The sequence below is a fragment of the Sinohyriopsis cumingii genome, chromosome 1, assembly GCF_028554795.1.
Source record: "Sinohyriopsis cumingii isolate HCF-2022 chromosome 1, ASM2855479v2, whole genome shotgun sequence".
Taxonomy (NCBI): domain Eukaryota; kingdom Metazoa; phylum Mollusca; class Bivalvia; order Unionida; family Unionidae; genus Sinohyriopsis; species Sinohyriopsis cumingii.
The window spans coordinates 167,143,004-167,168,055 of NC_142961.1; the positions used below are offsets into that span (position 1 = coordinate 167,143,004).

The window sequence follows — 25,052 nt, forward strand, 5'->3', positions numbered from 1 at the left end:
TTAGTACTCTAGTCCTTGCACATGGAGCAGTCTGATCCTGGTACAGTAATTTGTACTCTAGTCCTTGCACATGGAGTAGACTGATCATGATGCAGTAATTAGTACTCTAGTCCTTGCACATGGAGCTGTCTGATCCTGGTACAGTAATTTGTACTCTAGTCCTTGCACATGGAGCAGTCTGATCCTGGTACAGTAATTTGTACTCTAGTCCTTGCACATGGAGCAGTCTGATCATGGTGCAGTAATTAGTACTGTAGTCCTTGCACATGGAGCAGTCTGATCCTGGTGCAGTAATTTGTACTCTAGTCCTTGCACATGGAGTAGTCTGATCATGATGCAGTAATTAGTACTCTAGTCCTTGCACATGGAGCTGTCTGATCCTGGTACAGTAATTTGTACTCTAGTCCTTGCACATGGAGCAGTCTGATCCTGGTACAGTAATTAGTACTCTACTCCTTTCACATGGAGTAGTCTGATCATGATGCAGTAATTAGTACTCTAGTCCTTGCACATGGAGCAGTCTGATCCTGGTACAGTAATTTGTACTCTAGTCCTTTGTACTCTCGTCCTTGCGAAAGGAGTAGTCTGATCATGAAGCAGTAATTAGTACTCTAGTCCTTGCACATGGAGCTGTCTGATCCTGGTACAGTAATTTGTACTCTAGTCCTTGCACATGGAGCAGTCAGATCACGGTGCAGTAATTAGTACTCTAGTCCTTGCACATGGAGCAGTCTGATCCTGGTACAGTAATTTGTACTCTAGTCCTTGCACATGGAGCAGTCTGATCATGGTGCAGTAATTAGTACTCTAGTCCTTTCACATGGAGTAGTCTGATCATGGTGCAGTAATTTGTACTCTAGTCCTTGCACATGGAGCAGTCTGATCCTGGTACAGTAATTTGTATTCTCATCCTTACAAAAGGAGTAGTCTGATCATGATGCAGTAATTAGTACTCTAGTCCTTGCAGTCTGATCCTGGTACAGTAATTTGTACTCTAGTCCTTGCACATGGAGCAATCTGATCCTGGTACAGTAATTTGTACTCTCGTCCTTGCAAAAGGAGTAATCTGATCATGATGCAGTAATTAGTACTCTAGTCCTTGCACATGGAGCTGTCTGATCCTGGTACAGTAATTAGTACTCTAGTCCTTGCACATGGAGTAGTCTGATCATGATGCAGTAATTAGTACTCTAGTCCTTGTGCATGGAGCAGTCTGATCCTGGTACAGTAATTTGTACTCTCGTCCTTGCGAAAGGAGTAGTCTGATCATGATGCAGTAATTAGTACTCTAGTCCTTGCACATGGAGCTGTCTGATCCTGGTACAGTAATTTGTACTCTAGTCCTTGCACATGGAGTAGTCTGATCATGATGCAGTAATTAGTACTCTAGTCCTTGCACATGGAGCAGTCTGATCCTGGTGCAGTAATTATTACTCTAGTCCTTGCACATGGAGCAGTCTGATCCTGGTGCAGTAATTTGTACTCTAGTCCTTGCACATGGAGTAGTCTGATCATGATGCAGTAATTAGTACTCTAGTCCTTGCACATGGAGCTGTCTGATCCTGGTACAGTAATTAGTACTCTAGTCCTTGCACATGGAGTTGTCTGATCCTGGTACAGTAATTTGTTCTCTAGTCCTTGCACATGGAGCAGTCTGATCCTGGTACAGTAATTTGTACTGTAGTCCTTGCACATGGAGCAGTCTGATCATGGTGCAGTAATTAGTACTCTAGTCCTTGCACATGGAGCAGTCTGATCCTGGTGCAGTAATTTGTACTCTAGTCCTTGCACATGGAGCAGTCTGATCCTGGTGCAGTAATTTGTACTCTAGTCCTTCCACATGGAGTAGTCTGATCATGATGCAGTAATTAGTACTCTAGTCCTTGCACATGGAGCTGTCTGATCCTGGTACAGTAATTAGTACTCTAGTCCTTGCACATGGAGTAGTCTGATCATGATGCAGTAATTAGTACTCTAGTCCTTGCACATGGAGCAGTCTGATCCTGGTACAGTAATTTGTACTCTAGTCCTTGCACATGGAGTAGTCTGATCATGGTGCAGTAATTAGTACTCTAGTCCTTGCACATGGAGCAGTCTGATCATGGTGCAGTAATTAGTACTCTCGTCCTTGCACATGGAGCAGTCTGATCCTGGTGCAGTAATTTGTACTCTAGTCCTTGCACATGGAGCTGTCTGATCCTGGTACAGTAATTTGTACTCTAGTCCTTGCACATGGAGTAGTCTGATCATGGTGCAGTAATTAGTACTCTAGTCCTTGCACATGGAGCTGTCTGATCCTGGTACAGTGATTAGTACTCTAGTCCTTGCATATGGAGTAGTCTGATCATGATGCAGTAATTAGTACTCTAGTCCTTGCACATGGAGCAGTCTGATCCTGGTACAGTAATTTGTACTCTAGTCCTTGCACATGGAGTAGTCTGATCATGGTGCAGTAATTAGTACTCTAGTCCTTGCACATGGAGCAGTCTGATCCTGGTGCAGTAATTAGTACTCTAGTCCTTGCACATGGAGCAGTCTGATCCTGGTACAGTAATTTGTACTCTAGTCCTTGCACATGGAGTAGTCTGATCCTGGTGCAGTAATTAGTACTCTAGTCCTTGCACATGGAGCAGTCTGATCCTGGTGCAGTAATTAGTACTCTAGTCCTTGCACATGGAGCAGTCTGATCCTGGTGCAGTAATTTGTACTCTAGTCCTTGCAAAAGGAGTAATCTGATCATGATGCAGTAATTAGTACTCTAGTCCTTGCACATGGAGCAGTCAGATCACGGTGCAGTAATTAGTACTCTAGTCCTTGCACATGGAGCAGTCTGATCCTGGTACAGTAATTTGTATTCTCATCCTTACAAAAGGAGTAGTCTGATCATGATGCAGTAATTAGTACTCTAGTCCTTGCAGTCTGATCCTGGTACAGTAATTTGTACTCTAGTCCTTGCACATGGAGCAATCTGATCCTGGTACAGTAATTTGTACTCTCGTCCTTGCAAAAGGAGTAATATGATCATGATGCAGTAATTAGTACTCTAGTCCTTGCACATGGAGCTGTCTGATCCTGGTACAGTAATTAGTACTCTAGTCCTTGCACATGGAGTAGTCTGATCATGATGCAGTAATTAGTACTCTAGTCCTTGTGCATGGAGCAGTCTGATCCTGGTACAGTAATTTGTACTCTCGTCCTTGCGAAAGGAGTAGTCTGATCATGATGCAGTAATTAGTACTCTAGTCCTTGCACATGGAGCTGTCTGATCCTGGTACAGTAATTTGTACTCTAGTCCTTGCACATGGAGTAGTCTGATCATGATGCAGTAATTAGTACTCTAGTCCTTGCACATGGAGCAGTCTGATCCTGGTGCAGTAATTATTACTCTAGTCCTTGCACATGGAGCAGTCTGATCCTGGTGCAGTAATTTGTACTCTAGTCCTTGCACATGGAGTAGTCTGATCATGATGCAGTAATTAGTACTCTAGTCCTTGCACATGGAGCTGTCTGATCCTGGTACAGTAATTAGTACTCTAGTCCTTGCACATGGAGCTGTCTGATCCTGGTACAGTAATTTGTTCTCTAGTCCTTGCACATGGAGCAGTCTGATCCTGGTACAGTAATTTGTACTGTAGTCCTTGCACATGGAGCAGTCTGATCATGGTGCAGTAATTAGTACTCTAGTCCTTGCACATGGAGCAGTCTGATCCTGGTGCAGTAATTTGTACTCTAGTCCTTGCACATGGAGCAGTCTGATCCTGGTGCAGTAATTTGTACTCTAGTCCTTCCACATGGAGTAGTCTGATCATGATGCAGTAATTAGTACTCTAGTCCTTGCACATGGAGCTGTCTGATCCTGGTACAGTAATTAGTACTCTAGTCCTTGCACATGGAGTAGTCTGATCATGATGCAGTAATTAGTACTCTAGTCCTTGCACATGGAGCAGTCTGATCCTGGTACAGTAATTTGTACTCTAGTCCTTGCACATGGAGTAGTCTGATCATGGTGCAGTAATTAGTACTCTAGTCCTTGCACATGGAGCAGTCTGATCATGGTGCAGTAATTAGTACTCTCGTCCTTGCACATGGAGCAGTCTGATCCTGGTGCAGTAATTTGTACTCTAGTCCTTGCACATGGAGCTGTCTGATCCTGGTACAGTAATTTGTACTCTAGTCCTTGCACATGGAGTAGTCTGATCATGGTGCAGTAATTAGTACTCTAGTCCTTGCACATGGAGCTGTCTGATCCTGGTACAGTGATTAGTACTCTAGTCCTTGCATATGGAGTAGTCTGATCATGATGCAGTAATTAGTACTCTAGTCCTTGCACATGGAGCAGTCTGATCCTGGTACAGTAATTTGTACTCTAGTCCTTGCACATGGAGTAGTCTGATCATGGTGCAGTAATTAGTACTCTAGTCCTTGCACATGGAGCAGTCTGATCCTGGTGCAGTAATTAGTACTCTAGTCCTTGCACATGGAGCAGTCTGATCCTGGTACAGTAATTTGTACTCTAGTCCTTGCACATGGAGTAGTCTGATCCTGGTGCAGTAATTAGTACTCTAGTCCTTGCACATGGAGCAGTCTGATCCTGGTGCAGTAATTAGTACTCTAGTCCTTGCACATGGAGCAGTCTGATCCTGGTGCAGTAATTTGTACTCTAGTCCTTGCACATGGAGTAGTCTGATCATGATGCAGTAATTAGTACTCTAGTCCTTGCACATGGAGCTGTCTGATCCTGGTACAGTAATTTGTACTCTAGTCCTTGCACATGGAGTAGTCTGATCATGGTGCAGTAATTAGTACTCTAGTCCTTGCACATGGAGGTGTCGGATCCTGGTACAGTGATTAGTACTCTAGTCCTTGCATATGGAGTAGTCTGATCATGATGCAGTAATTAGTACTCTAGTCCTTGCACATGGAGCAGTCTGATCCTGGTGCAGTAATTTGTACTCTAGTCCTTGCACATGGAGTAGTCTGATCATGGTGCAGTAATTAGTACTGTAGTCCTTGCACATGGAGCAGTCTGATCCTGGTGCAGTAATTAGTACTCTAGTCCTTGCACATGGAGCAGTCTGATCCTGGTGCAGTAATTTGTACTCTAGTCCTTGCACATGGAGTAGTCTGATCATGATGCAGTAATTAGTACTCTAGTCCTTGCACATGGAGCTGTCTGATCCTGGTACAGTAATTAGTACTCTAGTCCTTGCACATGGAGTAGTCTGATCATGATGCAGTAATTAGTACTCTAGTTCTTGCACATGGAGCTGTCTGATCCTGGTACAGTAATTAGTACTCTAGTCCTTGCACATGGAGTGGTCTGATCATGATGCAGTAATTAGTACTCTAGTCCTTGCACATGGAGCAGTCTGATCCTGGTACAGTAATTTGTACTCTAGTCCTTGCACATGGAGCAGTCTGATCATGGTGCAGTAATTTGTAGTCATGTCCTTGCACATCGTGCAGTCTGACTTCAGTTGTGCAGATAGGTAGGTTTTTGTTGGCTTGTATCAAGTATTTGGATTCATCAAAGAAAATTGTTCTGTCTCTACTGCTTGCAATGGAGACATTTTGATTTGGTTCTGTCCATATCTCTCTATGCCAGTATAATGAAACAATCTATCTAATAACACAATGCACATCTCTCTATGAGCTCAGATTTATTAAGGAAGCATTTATTTTTCATACTGCTTCTTTTCATAAGTAAGATACTGTTTTAGTAGGTTGAAGTAAGTAAATATTTGCCATAGAATTTATAACTTTTTGTAATCAGGAATTAACATCCTCCATACTTTGCAGGTTATGCCATTTTTTTTGAGTTCCAACACTACAAGCCAAAGAAGCAGACTGTCAGCACCAGATGTTGGGCTTTCATGGAACAAGATGAGATTAAAGATGGTCCCGCTGTGCTAGAATTGTGAGTTGACTAAAATCAGTTATGCTCAGAGATGAATACAAGTTTTCCATGTCAATGACAAATGAAAATTAGTTGTAAAATGCGATAGAGATACAGAAAATAGCCTCTTTGAACATTGATTCCAGAAAGAACATTGAAATAAAAGACTGAACAGGTAATTATTTTGATAAAGTGGACTTGTTTTCACTGATATATGTGTATAGTGGCTTTGTATATTAAGGTAAATGTGGAAGTAAAAGGCATTTCCATGATTTTTTTATAATTTTGGTGATTATGTGAATCTATATTTATCACAGTTTGTTAACCCAAAGGCAAATTTAACCAAAATCTCTGTGAAGTGAATTTTGCAAGTGATAAAACTATGCACGTTGCTTTCAGATTACATTAGAACATGCTGTTAACCTAATTTTTTTATGTCTGATTTACTTTGTACACATTTCAGAAATGAAAGACACTGTGACGAACAAAAACAATGTCATGAAATCCAAATTTGGTTTTTGTTGTTGTCTAGTTAAAAAATTTGTTGTCACACTAATAGAATAATTTAAGATAGGAAAGCGAGAGAGAGAGGGAGGGAGGGGTGACTTAGCTGGCAGCAAGCAGGCCTGGCCCTCGGGCAAGACGAATGAGGCAACCGCCTTGGGCCTTGGGCTTTCAGGGAATCAACTTCGCAATGCAATTTTTTTGCTTGCTGCCTTGGGCCATGCATGCTGCCTTGGACCCCGCACATCCTAGAGCCAGGCCTGGCAGCAAGATAGAAATAAGACTGAGATACATAGATGCATAGGATTCCTGTACTTTCTTCAGGTGTTAACTGTATTATTTAAGCCAATAAAACATTCAATTTGTGACAGTGCAATCAGAACCTGAGCAGATAGTGACTGACACATTATGGTTATCCCTAATTTTGTGAAGAATGTCCCAAAATACAATTATCTATGTCACCATGTCAGGTAGAAGCATCACATCAATAAAGGCTTCCACCTGTATATTGTGATTTTTACTGCAGGGAATTTTGATACTCGGCTTGTTACAATGGCAGGTGTGTTTGAATGAACTTCACTAGAGTTTAATGTCATCCATCCACAACTTTTATGCCCTTTTTTCAGTACTTGATATTAGTAGAAAAAAATTAGTCATCCTACTTTTATTTATAGATATGATAAAATCAGCTCATCATCAAAAGCCAGTGGTGCATTGATATAATTTGATCATGCTACATTCCAATTTTCAGGTTGAACTTGTAAAGGTAAATTGTAATTTTACCATCATCATTCTACTTTATTTACATTTTTTTAACTCATTGACTTACTGGTGAGATCTTTTCAAATTACATCTAGAGAAAGCTGATTTGTTGGCATCAACCTTTCATTTTGGTTTTGGTTAAAGTTTTTTATTTGCATAAATTTCCTTAACCTCTTTCATAAATTCTCATCATGCTTGGTAAGAATTATTATGAAGTTACTAAGATAATTCATTCTATGACATGCTTATTCACCTTGTTGCCTCGGGGTCAAGGTCCCAGTCATATAAATCTGGCATTAAGGTTTAATGTTATAGTTTTTCATAAGCTAATTTTTTTATAAACATTTTGTATGACTCTCTTCATACTTCACATTAAACATTTGAAGCTAAGACAGTTCATTCTGTGACACACTTATTTGCTCCTATGACTTTAGTTATCAAATATTTGCATCAAGGTTTTAGTTAAAGGTCTTCATTTGTTTTATTTCCTAAACATCTTAAATTGATTTTCTTCTTACTTCGTATGAATAACTATGAAGCTACAACAGTTAATTTGGTGACGCATGATCTCACCCTTTTGATCTTGGGGTTAGTTTCACAGTCATAACATATTTGGATTAGGTTTTGGGTTTTTTCATTTGCCTATATTTTCTAAACTCCAGATAGATTTTATTCCTACATTGAATGAATAAAAAAATTTGAAGCAAAAACAGTTCCTTCTTTGCCATACTCACTCAAGTTTTACAGCAATGTCATGATTGTGGACTTAGCAGTCAGGTCCTGGGCTGTGGACTTATCAGTCAGGTCCTGGGCTTCTTATTCATTTTTTATATCTATGGTGATGGTTATTATACAGAATAAATCTTTTCAAAAAGTTAGAACTTTATCTCAATTTCAAAACCCTACAAAAACCAGGAGTCTAAGAGCCTTACATGAATTTCCTATTGGGTCTTAGGTTTTTGTCTTGCTTTTAGTGTTACTTAGGTTTTTGTCTTTTAGTGTTACGTGGTTAAACTGGCCCTATTAATCTTCTTTGGTCTGGTTTTTCACGTATCACCTTTAATAATTCGTAGGTGAGACATTATATCTTATGGCAAAACAATCATTCACCAAGTTTTTGCACTCTGCTCCATTTTTCCATCAACATCTCAATGTATTAAAGAACCTTGTAAAATGTGCTAAAAATAGATCTACATTTTTCTGTCAGTATCTAAATTTGTTATTGCTGCTGTCACTGATTAAGTTCACAGCCATCCAAAGTAATGCTTCAATTGCAAGTATACTTTTATAAGTTCAGATACATATCTCACTAAATATTCAATTAATTAAGTATTCAGTGAACTATTTAGCAGTGATGTAAGCAGTATTATTTAGGTTAAATTACTCCATTATGTTTTTTATGTGTTGATGAATCTAAGGTCACAACTGAGATGCTACACAGTCTTGGAATAGGTCACAGCCTAAACACAACACCATCTTTGGGATGTTGAAAAAGATTAGTTGAACAGAATGCAATGAAGCTTTGAGAGAATGATGAAAAAATTTGTTTTCATCAGATATTGGCAAGTTCTTTTCTGTAGGGTTACTCATTGGAGAGGGAACTTTACATACTGTTTTTATTTCAAAATTGGAGACTCTAGAATAGGGTAATCCTTTATGGATTTAACAAGAACAATTTTAACAAAAGCTATTGCATCAGTTACCAGTTGTAATGTTAGTGCAACACTTAGGTCGCTAATTATTATTAATTATTACAGTAAGCTCAAAAGTAGGTAACACTTATGTTTGTCTTAGTTTTTAAGTAAGTAGGTAACACTTATGTTTGTCTTAGTTTGTAAGTAAGTAGGTAGCACTTATATTTGTGTTAGTTTGTAAGTAAGTTGTGCCCCATGCTTTGATCCTTCCAGAGTCTGAGTCTGATTGGTTAAATCACTGGCCAATCAGATTGTTTTGTTTAGTCTCAATATGAATATGAGAATATTATCTGATCTTAGGTCCTGTATCAGAAGACTTTAACCTTTAGAGAATTAGCAAAATAAGTTAGGTATAAAATATTTGAATGTTCCATCCCCTTGAGATATGAACCACTGAAATATAAATTTATTATATGCTCATTTTTTTCTCCATTAACTCATTACTGTTCAGTATCTTCACACATTGCGCTGCTTCATATTGCATGATACATGTGTCTAAAAATAGTATGATGTACAGTGGAACCTGTCTTGAGAGACCACCCCTTCTGCCAAAACATAATGGTCTCTCATGACAGGTGGTCTCTCATAACAGGTTATAACACTATATAATCTCTAAATCTGTACATGGAGAACCTGGTCTCTCAAGACAGGCGGTCTCTCATAGCAGTGGTCTCTCAAGACAGGTTTTACTGTATTAGGAACTACATTGATTGTAAACAAACAATGTACATTCATGTAGCAGACACTTATACTTTCAGTTTATTACATTTGTTTGTGAATAAACTGAATGAGCTGTTTTGTCTATTTGAAAGTAGAGATGATAAAGTTAACAGTCTGGATGAGTTCACTGAGTCACAAATGAAACTTTCAAACAAGCAAACAAATGAACATGACATTCTCAATTTCAGCAACAAACATGAGAGATGCAGTAACTGAAGATACTAATTTCATCATTTAAATGGTTATTTAGGAGAAATATTTGTAACTTTCTGCAAATAGAATGGTTCAGATTATGGCCAGTGTGCTGTATAGGGTCTATAAAAAATAGCACAGAAATGCATATTGAGGCCAAGGGTTGTTACATATCTATCAGAGACATACCGTTTTACCCTCTGTCTGCGTGGGTTCGAGTCTCGGATTCGGCTAATGTAGGTATGTGAGAAAGCTTGCCAGTAGCTTCTCGTGGGTCGGTGGTTCTTTCCGGGGTTTTCCCGGGTTCTTCCTCCACCATTAATACTGGCCGCCATGTATAGCCTATCGTGTGCTGAAAAATGGCATTAAACCCTACAACAACAACAGCCATTTTACCTGTCAGTCAAACATATCTATCAGAGACATACCATTTTACCTGTCAGTCAAACATATCTATCAGAGACATACCATTTTACCTGTCAGTCAAAACACTAAATTCAAGAAAAAAATGTAGCTGAAGGTTTGATAGGAAATTAAGAGCCACAGAGCCAATAAGCCAAGATGAAAAAAAAAGTATTTTTTCTGCTAACTACATGGACTGTCACACAACAGCTGCTTTGCAGTTTTCCACATTTAACTATTTGGATATAATGTTAGGCTAGCTATAGAAGACATACACTGTATGATATAGGTCATAGCTTGGTTCATCCAACAGCGAGCATGCAAGTGACAGGGCATAAACATATATCTTCTTTAGCTCGTAATAAGAATAGGAATAAATATACTTACATTTATATATCTTGAATTTCCCCAAAATGTACTTTCTTAGTTCTGCAAATCCAAATGACATGACCCATATCATGAAAATCCTTATACAAACCGAAATTGTACCATAATTTAGACGACATTTCAAACTGAAATCACATTCTCTTTACTACACTGAATTGACCCAATACATTCAGTTCATCATAAGCAGAAAAGCAGAAATGTGTTGGATAAACTAAACAACAAAACCATCCATTCCAGACCAAATGCAAAAGTATTTTCAATGTGTATGTCACTTTTAAGTAGACCAAAATGAGAATTGTTTTAAAACTATCATGTGACAAAGGTCAAAGGTTCCTGGGAGTTGCTCTATGTGCATTAATATCATTACTGTGTATTTATGAATGTACAGCTGTGTATTTACTTTGAAATACAGAATAAATTCAATTACTTTATTTCTGGTAGTGTATTCCTTTATTGTTAAGCCTGGGGGAGGAAAAAGAAATGAGTATATAACAAAAAGGTTACTGCTTTTGTATTGGAAAATAAGAACTTGTTTTTTCAGAATAATACAGCACTTCCAAGGTTGTGTAGCATTAATCAGAAAAAAACTCCTTCATATTTTCCCATACTAATGCAGTAACGTATAATTACCACATAGCACTCACCTACATTAGCATTATGATGTCAGATTGAACAAAGCTTTGCAATGTTATAGCGACAACATGAAGTAGTGCAAAGTCTCTAACATTAACTTATAAAACAAATGTCTTAAACATGTGTTAATTTGACATGTTATTTAAGAAACTCATTGAATAATACAGTATGACACTCACTGCACACAGCTTGTGCCATATAATATTTTTGTTCAACTTAATTCATAAATTTTATACCAAATGGCCAAATGTGTAATATCCTCTGTTTGAATTACATTTGTCCTTTGGACCACAATTCGTTGTTCACAGTTTGCTGGATGAAGTGTTTTTAATTTTTTGTCTATACAAATAATCTCGGAATTAAAAAAGTTTGTATCAAACAGAAATTGAAGAAATTGACCTGCACTGAAATTTTACAGAGAATATAATGAAATCATCACAGAATTTAAAGGAAACAAAATGCAGAATTTAGAGCCCACCAAAAAAAACCCCAGAGATTCCCAGAATAAGGTTTAATATCTAGTTATTTATTTTTTTATAATTTTTATTACACTGTGCCACTAATTTTAGCAGAATGAGTACATTTGTGGAAGTCCATTTTTGTTCTGCGTAAACCATTTATTTAGACCAAGACAAATTCTAATTAAAGTAAATCTGACATAAAAGTACCATATTCAATTATAAGCCTATCCCTTACTTTATGAACGTTGTAGCAAACAGCAATATTAAGACTATATTCAATTATAAGCCTATCCCTTACTTTATGAACATTGTAGCAAATAGCAATATTAAGACTATATTCAATTATAAGCCTATCCCTTATTTTATGAACATTGTGGAAAATAACAATATTAGGACCATGTTCAATCATAAGCCTATCCTCTCTTTTTTAAACAATGTCGCAAATAGTAATATTAGCACCATTAGCCTATCCCCTACTTTTGGAACATTGTAGCAAATAGTGATATTTAGATGCTTTATGCTGTCACACACCTACCACATGTTTTATTAGTAACAGAGGTTTAATATCAAAATACAGTATTCAAGGTAAATTTTGCCTTTCACTGTGCCATTTTTTGTTTCAGATACAAGAAACCCACTAATTTTAAGAGAAAAGGACTGAAGCTGTTGACGGTCAAACCACTTTTCCTTCATCTCAAGTTGTTTCTGAACACTTGAAAACAGTGCCATTTACCTACCATGCCAACACCATAGATCTTGATCAGCTGTGTCATATAATGTGCTGGCAGATAAGGTCTATGCTGTTCACTTCAAATCATAAAACAGCACAGATTCAGATCTGTTGTACATAATTTAATATGTTATGCCTTTCCACCAAGTAAAGAGAGTTTTTCAGTCCTGTCTGAGTTAGTTCCCTGGGGGAAAAAAGATGTGTCATCTTTCTTGTATACCAGTCTTCACAAGCACTGCAAAAGATGGAAATATTCATTCATTCACATACTAAATACTGGGAAAAAGTTATAACTGTTCATCTACAGTGGATAACTTAAAAAAAATGTTTAGTGAAAATCTTTTAATTTAAAACCAAATGATTTGAGGGTCTTACTTTTAATTGAGAAGTTATTTTCTATCCAGTCCTACCCATTTATCATGACACCCTTGGGCCTGAGGTAATATTGGCAACATAAGCAGATGTCGAGATGGGGTGGGTGGGGCTGAGATAAGCAAATTACTCTTTGTCCCACATACATATGAAATAAGAATTTAAGGGGTGACCTGTCATTATTGAGTAGGTTTTACACTTGGAGAAAGAGACAAAAGAAATTTTGAATAAATGAAGACCAAATGGGTGTGAAATACACTTGTATCTTGACAACTTATATGTCTGTTACCTTTGTGTAATAAAGTCCACAACACATTAAGTACAAGTGTGTGAAAAATCCATGAATTAGAGTATAAGTCACATGTTAGAAAATTTCTGTAATGGTTACATCCTGTTAAAAAGCACATGTAAAAAAATGTTCTCATTTGATCTATATCCCATCATCAGCCAACATGTATGACTAAAGAATTTACTATGATATTCATTGTCGCCAGTAAAACGTAGCTGCATAGTTGTTATTTACATGCTAAATAAATCGGCTTAGTTTTTGGTCTGACTGAGGCAACAGTAGTTATGTTATTGAGGCGACCCAGGGGATCAAACTGTTCATGGTCCACAAGTTATGCATTCTCTCAAAATTGCGTTATAAATGTTAATGTCAACTTATCACAAAACATTTAGTGAACAATTTTTTTTAAAAGTCTCAATTATGCTCAAGCAGTAGTTGTAAATCACAAATTCCAGAACACACATATAGAGTAACATATGTAATTAGTGTTATTATCCATAGCATAATCCATTGCCTTTATTCAAGATTAGTGATGAAATTCTTTTTATTAATGTTTGTAGCTGGCTTGTTTTGATGAAGGGTTCATGCACTATTGAAGTCACCATGAAAGACTAACTTTGGAGATCCAAACAAATGCCTGTTTATTGATTTGATGGCAACATTAAATCCTGCAGCTGCATCAGATAATTGTGGATAAAAGTATCTGTCAAAACTGGCATCTTGTCATCAGAAACAATTAGAAAACAAGATTTGTTCAAGTTGTGACCTAGGTCTTCTGGCAACATATACATTTTTTTTATCTCAGTGTCAAATTCAGGCATGACAAATTTGGTTGTAACAAAAGACCAGGGCTCAGGACTTTGCATTTTTGTCAGTACAAGTGGTTTGTCAACATGACTGGTGATGATATAAGTGGGTAGGACTGTACATATTACTAATTTCAGTTAAATGCATGCAGTATTTTAATTGACATATGTTGCAAATATGGAATAATATGCTATTGCACATGGATTGACCAGTTATAAATTTTTAGCAGTATATTTTTAAACAATGCCTTTGGGCCACAGAATATAATTGTATGAATTCATATGTCTTTGGTTAGATGCTTTAGGTATTTATACAGCTTTTACAAGATACACATGTTTTTGGAAATGTTGAAATTTGTCGTCAAGGAAATTCATTTCAACTAAGCATATGCTATGGATGAATGATGCAGATATGACTGAAAGGGAGGTAAGCTTGTGATGTCAGCTAAAAGCTGTCCATTGTCTTTTGAATGTCCCCTGTCTTCCAGATTTCACCTTGCTAAAGTATTGTTTGATATAAATTGGCGATTATTCAAGTAGTCAATAAGAATATTTTTAAATGCAGCATTACAGGAGTTGTACAGATGGCAATCAAAATAATATCTAGCACACTTTAAATAAATGAAGCCAAAATATTTAAGTTTAAAAATATATTATACTAGTGTATTCAGGTGTGTTTATTGATCTCAGAGCTTCCATTTACCACTAAAAGCAAGCATTCATGTGTATGTGCAACAGAAATGGGGAAAGTGAAGACAAGAGACAAAATCAAATTTTGTAATTTTTATGCCCCTGGAATAGGTTTATGCCCCAGACATAACTATGGTGTGCATATAGTGTCACCAATATTTGCTCATCATATCACTTCACATCCTGTCCCATTATATCATGTCCCATCCCATCTTGTCACATAATGTCCCATCCCATCCCAAATTTTTTAAAAACCTAATGTGTTGAAATCAAATTTGGTATGAAACTGTACATTAAAATGACCTAGATCAGGTTAAATTTTCACCATTTTTTTGCAAAATTATTAAATTTGGCATAAGAAGATCAGAGTTATGCTTGATTTTCACCATTTCTGGCAAAATTATTTAGAGCTATGGCACTTGTCTGACTTATAACTTTGCCATTCAGACATGTTTCTTCTCCATGACATGTTAATGACTTGATGCATTGAAATCAAATTTGTAATGAAGTGTAACATTAAGAAGACCTGGATCAGATTTAATTGTCAATGTTTTCTGGCAAAATGTTACAGAATACTGCCCCCTATTTAAGTTAAAACTTTGCTCTTTAATTCCATTTCTGCTCAGTAACTTTTGAAGGACTTAATTAGTTGAAATTAAATATGGTATGAGGCTTTACATTTAGGTTTTAGGTTGAGCTTGATTGTCACCATTTTCTAGCAGTATTTTATGGAGTTGTGGACCCTGTTTGGTTTTGAACTTTGCCCTTTAATTTTAACTCAGTTACTTCTGAAAGACATCATGGATTAAAACAAATTGGTAGGAGGCTTCATGTTAAAAGATCTAGGTCGAGTTTGATTTGTAATGTTTTCCAGCAAAATTTAATGGAGTTAACAACCCCAGTTTGATAAAGTATTTTGCCCTTAATTGCATCGTACTGGTGGGGTCATCTGTGGCATATGGACAGATTTCTAGTTATTTCATAATTTAGATAGTTTTCTCTACATAGTTTAAGTTTCATCTTTTTCTTGTACATTGTGAACTCATTGTCAAAGTCATATGGTATGAATACAGCTTTTTCTTGTACACGGTGAACTCATTGTCAAAGTCATGTGGATGTAGAATACAGCTTTTTCTTGTACATGGTGAACTCATTGTCAGAGTCATGTGGTTGTAGAATACAGGTTTTTCTTGTACACGGTGAACTCATTGTCAAAGTCATGTGGTTGTAGAATACAGGTTTTTCTTGTACACGGTGAACTCATTGTCAAAGTCATGTGGTTGTAGAACATAGCTTTTTCTTGGACATGGTGAACTTATTGTCAAAGTCATGTGGTTGTAGAATATAGCTTTTTCTTGGACATGGTGAACTTATTGTCAAAGTCATGTGGTTGTAGAATACAGCTTTTTCTTGTACATGGTGAACTCATTGTCAAAGTCATGTGGTTGTAGAATACAGCTTTTTCTTGTACATGGTGAACTCATTGTCAAAGTCATGTGGTTGTAGAATACAGCTTTTTCTTGTACATGGTGAACTCATTGTCAAAGTCATGTGGTTGTAGAATACAGCTTTTTCTTGCACATGGTGAACTCATTGTCAAAGTCATGTGGTTGTAGAATACAGCTTTTTCTTGTGCATGGTGAACTCATTGTCAAAGTCATGTGGTTGTAGAATACAGCTTTTTCTTGTACATGGTGAACTCATTGTCAAAGTCATGTGGTTGTAGAATACAGCTTTTTGTGAATGCATTACTTTACATATCTAGCCATGGACACCATGATCCAAACTTTTTCTATTCCTTGCACGGTTTATGGCCCATAAGTATTATTTACTGTTGTATTTAGTTTAGATCTAATTGATAAGCTGTTAAATGTATCTTAAACCAAAACTGAACTGAAAAGGAAACTAGCAGTTGCCTTTTGAGATGGTTGAGCTACCATCCAAAATATCACTTTGTAGATAGGGAATGCCTCCATCTCTCTTTGTACTCCTAATGCAACCATGAGATTATTGAATTTATCATATTAAAATTTTCATTTGCTTTATCAATTATTTCAAACATTTGACACTGTCTTATGATATAAAAAAACTGAGCTGTTAATTTTATGAATGTTTTTTCATTAAACAAAAATTCATTGTTCCTCAGACTGATAGCATATTGAGTGAAATTCCTTCTCTTTATAGAAAAGTAATACAGTTGGACATGGATTGAGACACAACTTTTAATAGATTTCATCTAAATTTTACCTAAATTATTATTTATTTTCATATAATCTCTTTATGACATGTTGTTATGTAGAATCAAGCAGATCCAATAATACAAGTATGTGCCTTGCATTGTTCTTGTTGGGTATGGTTGTTAATGCAAATATAACTTATAGTATAGAAGAATGTCCTAAAACACTAACATTATTTTTTTGTCTTGGCACCGCTTTCAACTAGAACACATGTCCAGAAGAAGCAGTCAAGAGATGTGGAAAAGCCAATTTTCACTAAACCATGTAACTTCAGTGTTCACTCTGGTTAGGTGAACATTTGGAATGTTTCAGGTTTTACTGCACTTCTTGCATATATGCTTAGATTCCTAGTACACATATGTTTTGTCATCTGTCTTTCCAATGTTTGATTTAGCTTGTTTATTTTTTTAATTGTAAAACTGCCATGTTGTTACAATTTATATTCCACCATGTTGTGCTATGTTGTGTTATAATTTATATTCCACAGCATTGTTCACGTCATCTTACAAGTGTTCTTTTTATTTTTTTATGTTCAAACTGCAAATACTGGTACACACCACAGCAGTTTTTGAGATTATTTTCTTGAAGGATAGTATTAACCAAGATCAGAAATGATTCTGACCAATATCATACATCCAAATACACTGAATTTGCCCATTATTCCACACATTTAATGGAAAGAATAGATAACACTGCTTTATTAGAACGGTCTTCGATCCATAAAATACTTTTTAAAATAGGTACATATATATGCAAGGGACTGACAATTCTTAGCCTAGCAGGGAAATTTTGAGACCACATCCTGAAAACTGTGTAATTTTGTTAATTTTCAGAACTCAGAGTGGTGCATTTCTAACCTTCGTCCTATTTAAAAATTGATGTGGCCATTGCAAATTTTTGGTTGCTAAGTTTTTATTGTTTTTGCTGCCATAAAAACTGAGGAAAATGATAAGGTGATGGGGAATTAAAGGTAGAGATGAGACAGTTTTAAAGTTTTAATTATGGCAAATCAAAAACTAATTATAAAAAATTATGAGAATAACTTCATTGGGCAGAATGTAAATAAAAAATAGTTTAATTCATCCATTACTCCATCTGCCCATCCATCCCTGTTTCATTTCCAAAACATAACTCAAAAACAGTTCAAGACAGTTCTTTTTCAATATTTTTCTTGTGCTTTTGTTGATTTGTTTGTCCATCTGTCCATCTATTATTCACACTTTCATTTGCTTGGCAAGACTCCACATGCATTTGAGAATTTGTATACACTGTAAAATACTGAATTTATACATGTACATTGCAAGTACTGGATCCGTACATGTACATTGTAAGTACTGGATCTGTATACTGTACAATGTATATATTAGATCTGTACATGTGTCTTTCGCTGATCACATTTCTTGAGTTCAATATTTTTTACTTTTTTATCCATTTGTCTTTTCTTTACATTGGTCACTACACTTTTGTTGTTATGAGAAAAGAGCTTTATATAACAAGTCATACCAAAGACTTATCAAAATGGTACTAGCAGCCGCCTCGCTTGGCGCTCAGCATTAAGAGGTTAGTATGAGGACTGGTCGGCCTGGTGTCAGGATAATGTAACTAGGTGGGACATTATGCTGCATGTCAGCGGCATGATGCGACAGTGCTAGACATCACTGTAAACTGCCACACTGCAGACAACATAGCATTAAAGCTACATTAAAAATCAGAAACATGCACACACGCACACACACACACACACATACATACATGCATGCATGCACACACACACACAGAGGCATACATACATGCATACACACACATACATGCATACACATACGTACATGCATGCACACACACAGAGATATGTATGCATTCATACATACATACACACACACACACACACATACATACATACATATGAATGAATGACTAGTAATCTAGATGTGCCCTTTGCTATTGGTAGTTCCAATATCTGCAAGTTCTTTTTCCATCTGGCTAACCATTCATCCATGCATCAAATCCACCATTCATCCATGCATCAAATCCACCATTTATCCATGCATCAAATCCACCATTCATCCATGCATCAAATCCACCATTCATCCATGCATCAAATCAACCATTCATCCATGCATCAAATCCACCATTCATCCATGCATCAAATCCACTTTCACATCAGGAGTAAAAATATAAAAACCATCCAAGATTTCCCTTTTCAACTTCATTTACACCTCTCCCTCAGTAACTTGCGCACAATGGGGTCAACAAACATAGACCGCACTATAAGCAAGGTGCGAGTTACTGAGGGACCTCCACAAAATTGAAAAAAAAATCATGAAAGCCATGGGTGTGGGAGAGCTGTATTAGAAAACTGGGCTGTTATTGACTTAATCCTCATTTTACAATCACGTCGATAAGAACTTTTAATAACAAGCTTTTTCTAATAAAGTTGTTCGTTATTCAGTTTAAATAACATATATTTTCAAAATGTCCAAGATATGAAAGATCATTCCAACTGGTTTCAATAACCATAACATGTAGGGGAAAAAATCTGTGTATTATGTCACTGCTTTTTGTTTTCTTGAGAGTCTGGTTCCTGTAGTGGTATTAATATTATCCTGCCAAATCGGGAGTCCACTGAGCAAGGAACTAGACTAACTGTTGATACACCACCAAACAAGATTCCTTTTTTTCAAAAACATGCAACATTTATTTCTTAAGACAATCGTCTATGTTGAAACTCAGTTTTAGTGTTGCTCAATTAGTACAATATTGATGTCGTGAATTAATTAATTGGAATTAATAATGAAACTTCTTATCATCCTTGAGAATATCTCTAAGTGCCAGTTCAAGAATTCTCTGAAACTTGCTTGCCCAGTGGTCTGTTTCTGTGAAATCAAAATCTTAATTTTATGAAGTATTCATTTTGCTTGGCTGCCTTGTTATCTTTGATCACAGTTTATGAAAGAATTGGTTAATTTAAGGTAGTTTATGTTACATTCACAATAACATTTATAAGTGTTCGATTGATCAGATGAAGTGAGTTCACCCGACATATGACCAAGGCCACTAGATTTTAAGTTTGTATGATTTTCATGCCTTTTAACTTTTTATTTTATATCACCTCCTTTATTTGATTAAAAAGACATAATTAATGTGATAATACAAAGGAGGCCTGCTTTTAATTCAGTGCAACGATGCAACAAATACTTCCGAAAGTCAGTTATCAAAACAAGGTTGGCACTTAATTAGGTTCTCAGAGAAACGCTCGCAGACATAGCTGTTACGGTAGATTGACACATTTTACGTTTAATTACAACAGGACCCATTGCATTTATGATGATTACACTTAAAAGGAACTAAAAGATAGAAACAAATTTCATTGATGAAAAAATTATTTAATTTGTATTTATTTATTAAAGTACTGCCTCCACTCTGTGTGAGTGACATTTTCATTGATCAAAATTTCCTTACATATCATTATTTGAGGTGTGCTAGGAATGTCTTTTGGAAAGAAAATGTAAAAAATTATATGACCTTTTTTAAATTTGATATTTCATAGTGTTGATTAAAATTTCCAGGTCCTATCAACCATTTTTTATGACAAAACAAGCAATTCATCAAAGTTTCTGTTACCAATTTTAATCTCGATTTTCTTCAAGTTCAACAAATATAGATCAATTTTTGGGGTATTTTCTGGTTTAAAAAATGGGATCCATGCCTGACCCCATGTTATAAGTAGGTTCACAAGTTATCAGGGTGCGAGTTATCGAGGGAGTGGTGTACATATTAGATTTATGGTCAAGATTTGCCATTTACTTTTTGGAACTCTTCAATGAAAACTATACACAGCAAAATGCTGACTTGTATTTTTATTGTTATCCGTACACGTCACCCGAGTCTAGGTAATGAATATGACCTAAATTAAAGAAGTGTACAACATCATGCCTATTGCTTCCTTATAAAATACACATAAAACGATCACTTACAGATCGTTCAAAAATTTTAATGAAGAACAATTTCTCAGTGACCTATATAAAGTTCCATGGAATATGATCCAAAATTTGAATGACATAGATGAAGCTATGAGGGTGTGGGCTGACTTATTCATGGATGTAGTATCTAAGCATGCACCACTGAAAGTACATCGAGCAAAGACTGAAATTCAACCTAATTGGCTTACTACTGAAATCCTAGATGCTATGAAAACACGAGACAAATTCAAGGCTATGGAAAACCATGCACAATATAAAGTATGGAGAAATAAAATAACAAGTATGATTAAAAAAGCTAAAAAAACTTATTATCAATCATTGCATGAAAACAAAAAGAGCAACACAAACTCCATTTGGAAAGTCTTCAATGAACTCACTGGAGGAACGCACAAAAAACAGACAAATAAAATTCACTCACTTCTGGTAAATGACACGATAGTCACTGATGAAACTGACATTGCAAATGTTTTCAATGATTTTTTCACCAACATTACCACAAAGTTAAAAGAACCAGTGATAGAAAACAACTTTAATGAACCGAAAAAGTTCTGCAGCAGCAAAATCTCTAAGGAGGTATGTTTCTCTATCCCACCAGTGTCAAAAAACTTTGTTTAAAAATGTCGCAGTGAACTTGATACCAAGAAAGCTACAGGACTTGATCAGATTGGTCCACGACTCATTAAATCTTCTGCCTTTGCTATTGTAGATAGCATAACATTCATAATTAATTTAAGTATTGCAACCTCATCTGTCCCCAAAATATGGAAAACTGCAAAAGTAACTTCTATTCACAAATCAGGTTCTAAGGATGATGTTGATAACTACCGACCAATCTCAATACTACCAATCTTGTCCAAATTGATTGAAAAACATGTCCATGACTCATTCATGTCATATTTAACCAAACACTTGCTGTTACACCCAAATCAATCAGGCTTTAGACAGAACCATTCCTGTGAGAATGCCTTGATCTCCCTAACTGATAAATGGCTTCAAGCACTTGACCAAGGTAGAATAATAGGAACTGTATTTGTAGATTTCAGGAAAGCTTTTGACATGGTGGATCATGAAATCCTTTTGAAGAAACTGAAAATCTACCATTGTGATGAAAGAACAATTAGATGGTTTACTTCTTACTTAAATGAGAGAACAAAACTTGTTTACATAAATAATATTCTGTCTGAACCTGAAACAGTTAGATATGGAGTACCACAAGGCTCAATTCTAGGTCCATTACTCTTCATTTTATTTATTAATGACCTACCACTTTTACTAAGAGACTGAATATCATCTACAGATCTTTATGCAGATGACACAACATTGTCAGACATCCAAAACACAAAGCATGAACTCGAAATTTCTTTACAGAATGCCCTAAACAAACTGGACAACTGGTGCACATGCAGTGGCATGGTGGTAAATACTGGTAAAACTAAAATATTCCTTATCTCAACATGGCAAAAAAGGACAAATCATGGTAATGATGAACTGTGTCTGACATGTAAGGATAAAAATTTGCAAATGGTTTGTCATGATAGACTACTTGGTGTTCTGGTAGATAATAACCTATCATGGACTGAACATATCAAACATATCAGTAAAAAAGTCAATTCAAGTTTATGGCTTCTCAGTAGGATAAGACATTTTCTCCCTGAAAGGCACAGAAAACTATTTTATAACAGTTACATACAACCATATTTGGACTACTGTAGTACAGTATGGGGTAATTCAAATGATAAAAACATAGCAAAGCTGGCACATCTTCAAAAAAGAGCATTTGGGCTAATATCAATCCAGAAAGAAAGCAAGGAAAGTTTAGCTGGTAGGTTAAAAATATTACGTATTAAAGACCGAATCTGTTTGAGAAAAGCCAAATTAATGTACAGGATATCTCATAATAATGCTCCTGAATATTTACAATCACTATTCCAGTATAGGCTACCTGGTAATACTCCCCACCTGTGATCCATGTCTACCAAACTATAAAATTCCCAAGCCAGATAAGGAGTTTTTTAAAAAAAGTTTCCAATACTCTGGAACTCTGCTCTGGAATAGTATTCCAGTTGAGATTAGAAATGCCCACTCTATTTCCTTCTTCTGAACCCAATATATCCAATGGCTTCAGAGGTGCAGCTTAAATAAATAAATTCCTTTGTAGATTAGTTTTTAGCTAATTGTGTTACCCTCTTTAAATAAGGTCATCATCATTATTATTATTATTATTATTATTATTATTATTATTAATATTATTATATGAATATGAACTTCCTATACATGAAATTTTTTACAAATCCTTCTGTCTCCAAATAGAAATTTTAGGGCAAGGGATAAAAATGATTCCATATTTTTGCTTTTAACAATACATTGGTCTACCTGATAGAACTGTTAAAAAGGCAATCATCATCTGCTTCATCTTAAATCAGATCATTAAAATTTGCTATTTGGGGTTTTCTAAACCATCTTTCTACCTATTACGGTGTCTCCAATTCACTGACAAAAGGTCTTTACCTTTGTTTTCTTCTGATTGTTTATATAAAAAAAATAATTAGCTATATCTGCATTCATGGTTACAGGACTGGGCAGAATTTAACATTTGGCTAGCTACATGATTGTTTATTTGCCCTTGAAGGATGTCCATGCTAGTTACACATAAGAATTGTCATACCCATGAATGTGATCTTGTCCCAGAATTATTGACCAACCTACAAGACAGCAGTATCAAGAAGCAGTGTTACAAGAAAAGAAAAAGTAAAATTGTATCGATCAGTTAAAACCATTTAGATGAGGCATTTTAATTTTATTCTTATAATTATAGCTGCATCAATTACGACTTTATTTGGTTTAGGTGACTAAAGTTAGTGTCAGCTGATTAGCTTGGCTTTGTTGTTTAAAATCAGTTTTTTTATAGCTATTCTGTATAATATTGGGTAATTAATGTTTTTATAATTCAACATAGTATGTCTCTTCATTGAGTAAAAATTCCTGGGCAAGATATTCATGAAAAAAAATGGGTGAAAAAAATCACAAGTAATCAGTGAGCTCAAAGTGTAATCTTCACTTCTTAGAGTAGAAAGAATATTATTATTTGACCACTTAAAATATGCAGTCTTATTACAAAAAACTGACTTGTTTGATCTTCAACAGATCCTGTAACAGTTACATTAACAGTCAGAAATAATACTTTTTTGTAAGTATTGTGACATCTTACTTGACATTCAGTCAAATTTCAGATTTACATAATTTGAATGGGTTGAAATGAAAGTGTTAAATTAACAGGCACAGAGAAACTGGATTAGTTGAACAGAATATTTGACTTATAAATTGTCATTTGAAATGAGGGAATTTAAACTTTTCTTCAGCTTTTATCTGAATTTTGACTAGCAAATTTCATGTTTTACTTGTAGATTTATTGAGAAGCACATTGCAAAATGACGTTTTTTGCAGATCTAGTTTAATTAATTTTGGGAAAAGCCAAACATAAACTTCTAAGCTTTAGTAAGTCACACTATTACATCTAAGTGATCCTCTCAGTTAACATTGAAAATAATCTTTCTTCCATCAAAATAAACAGCTTTAATGTATTAAACTAATGGGAGTCGCACAAATTGTTTATGGATCTAATACAATTTAGCTTAATTTTATTTAGTTTGTTCATTTAAATTTGATATATTCACAGAAAAGTATTTGCAATATATATTTTTTTAAACTATTTGTACAGTCTTATGTATACATGTATTTATAAAATGTCCAGTCATTTAGCATCTAATTATGTAAGCTTTGAAAAATAAAACTTGTTGATAGAAATATTAATTCTTAATAATTAAATCAGTTTTGTTTTGTATTTTGTATTGTATTTTATACTTCTTCCACTCACAATAGACCCTAATTTTATCTCACCTGGCCAAAAACCACTTGAGGCATATTGTCTATCCACATTTTCTATTCTCAACTTCTCAAAAACACTGCCAGGCCAGTTGGATCAAAGTTTGCAGGAATGTTGTTTTTGGCACGTTTTTCAGCATTGTGTTCAGGTTTATTCTGCAGGAATGTTCCATCTGGCATGCTATGTCAACATTGTTTATGTGCAGGGTTGTTCCTCTTGCAGTGATATGACTTCAATAGCAACTGAATGGAAAACCTGTATTTAACTTACCCAGAGTAGCTGATTCAATATTTATCAAACTAAATGGATTTTTTCATAGTATATGTTCTACCAGAATTTTGCTGAGGTTGGGTTCCTAGCAACAATATAGCATCCAATGCAACCAGGAGAGGGAAAACATTTGTTTCAGTTTCT

General features: G+C 35.6%; 1 protein-coding gene across 2 annotated transcripts in view; it reads left to right on the top strand.

Annotated features, from left to right (window-relative positions):
* LOC149808331 (axin interactor, dorsalization-associated protein-like) overlaps nucleotides 1-24,596 on the top strand; it is a 49,809-nt gene extending 25,213 nt beyond the window's left edge. For both annotated transcript variants that reach the window (XM_089975884.1, XM_089975885.1), the window contains exons 9-10: nucleotides 5,800-5,917; nucleotides 12,275-24,596. In XM_089975884.1, coding sequence (XP_089832010.1) covers nucleotides 5,800-5,917; nucleotides 12,275-12,368 — 212 coding nt within the window. In that variant the 3' untranslated portion in view covers nucleotides 12,369-24,596. The remainder of the gene's footprint in view (nucleotides 1-5,799; nucleotides 5,918-12,274) is intronic.
* Nucleotides 24,597-25,052: the final 456 nt, after the last annotated feature.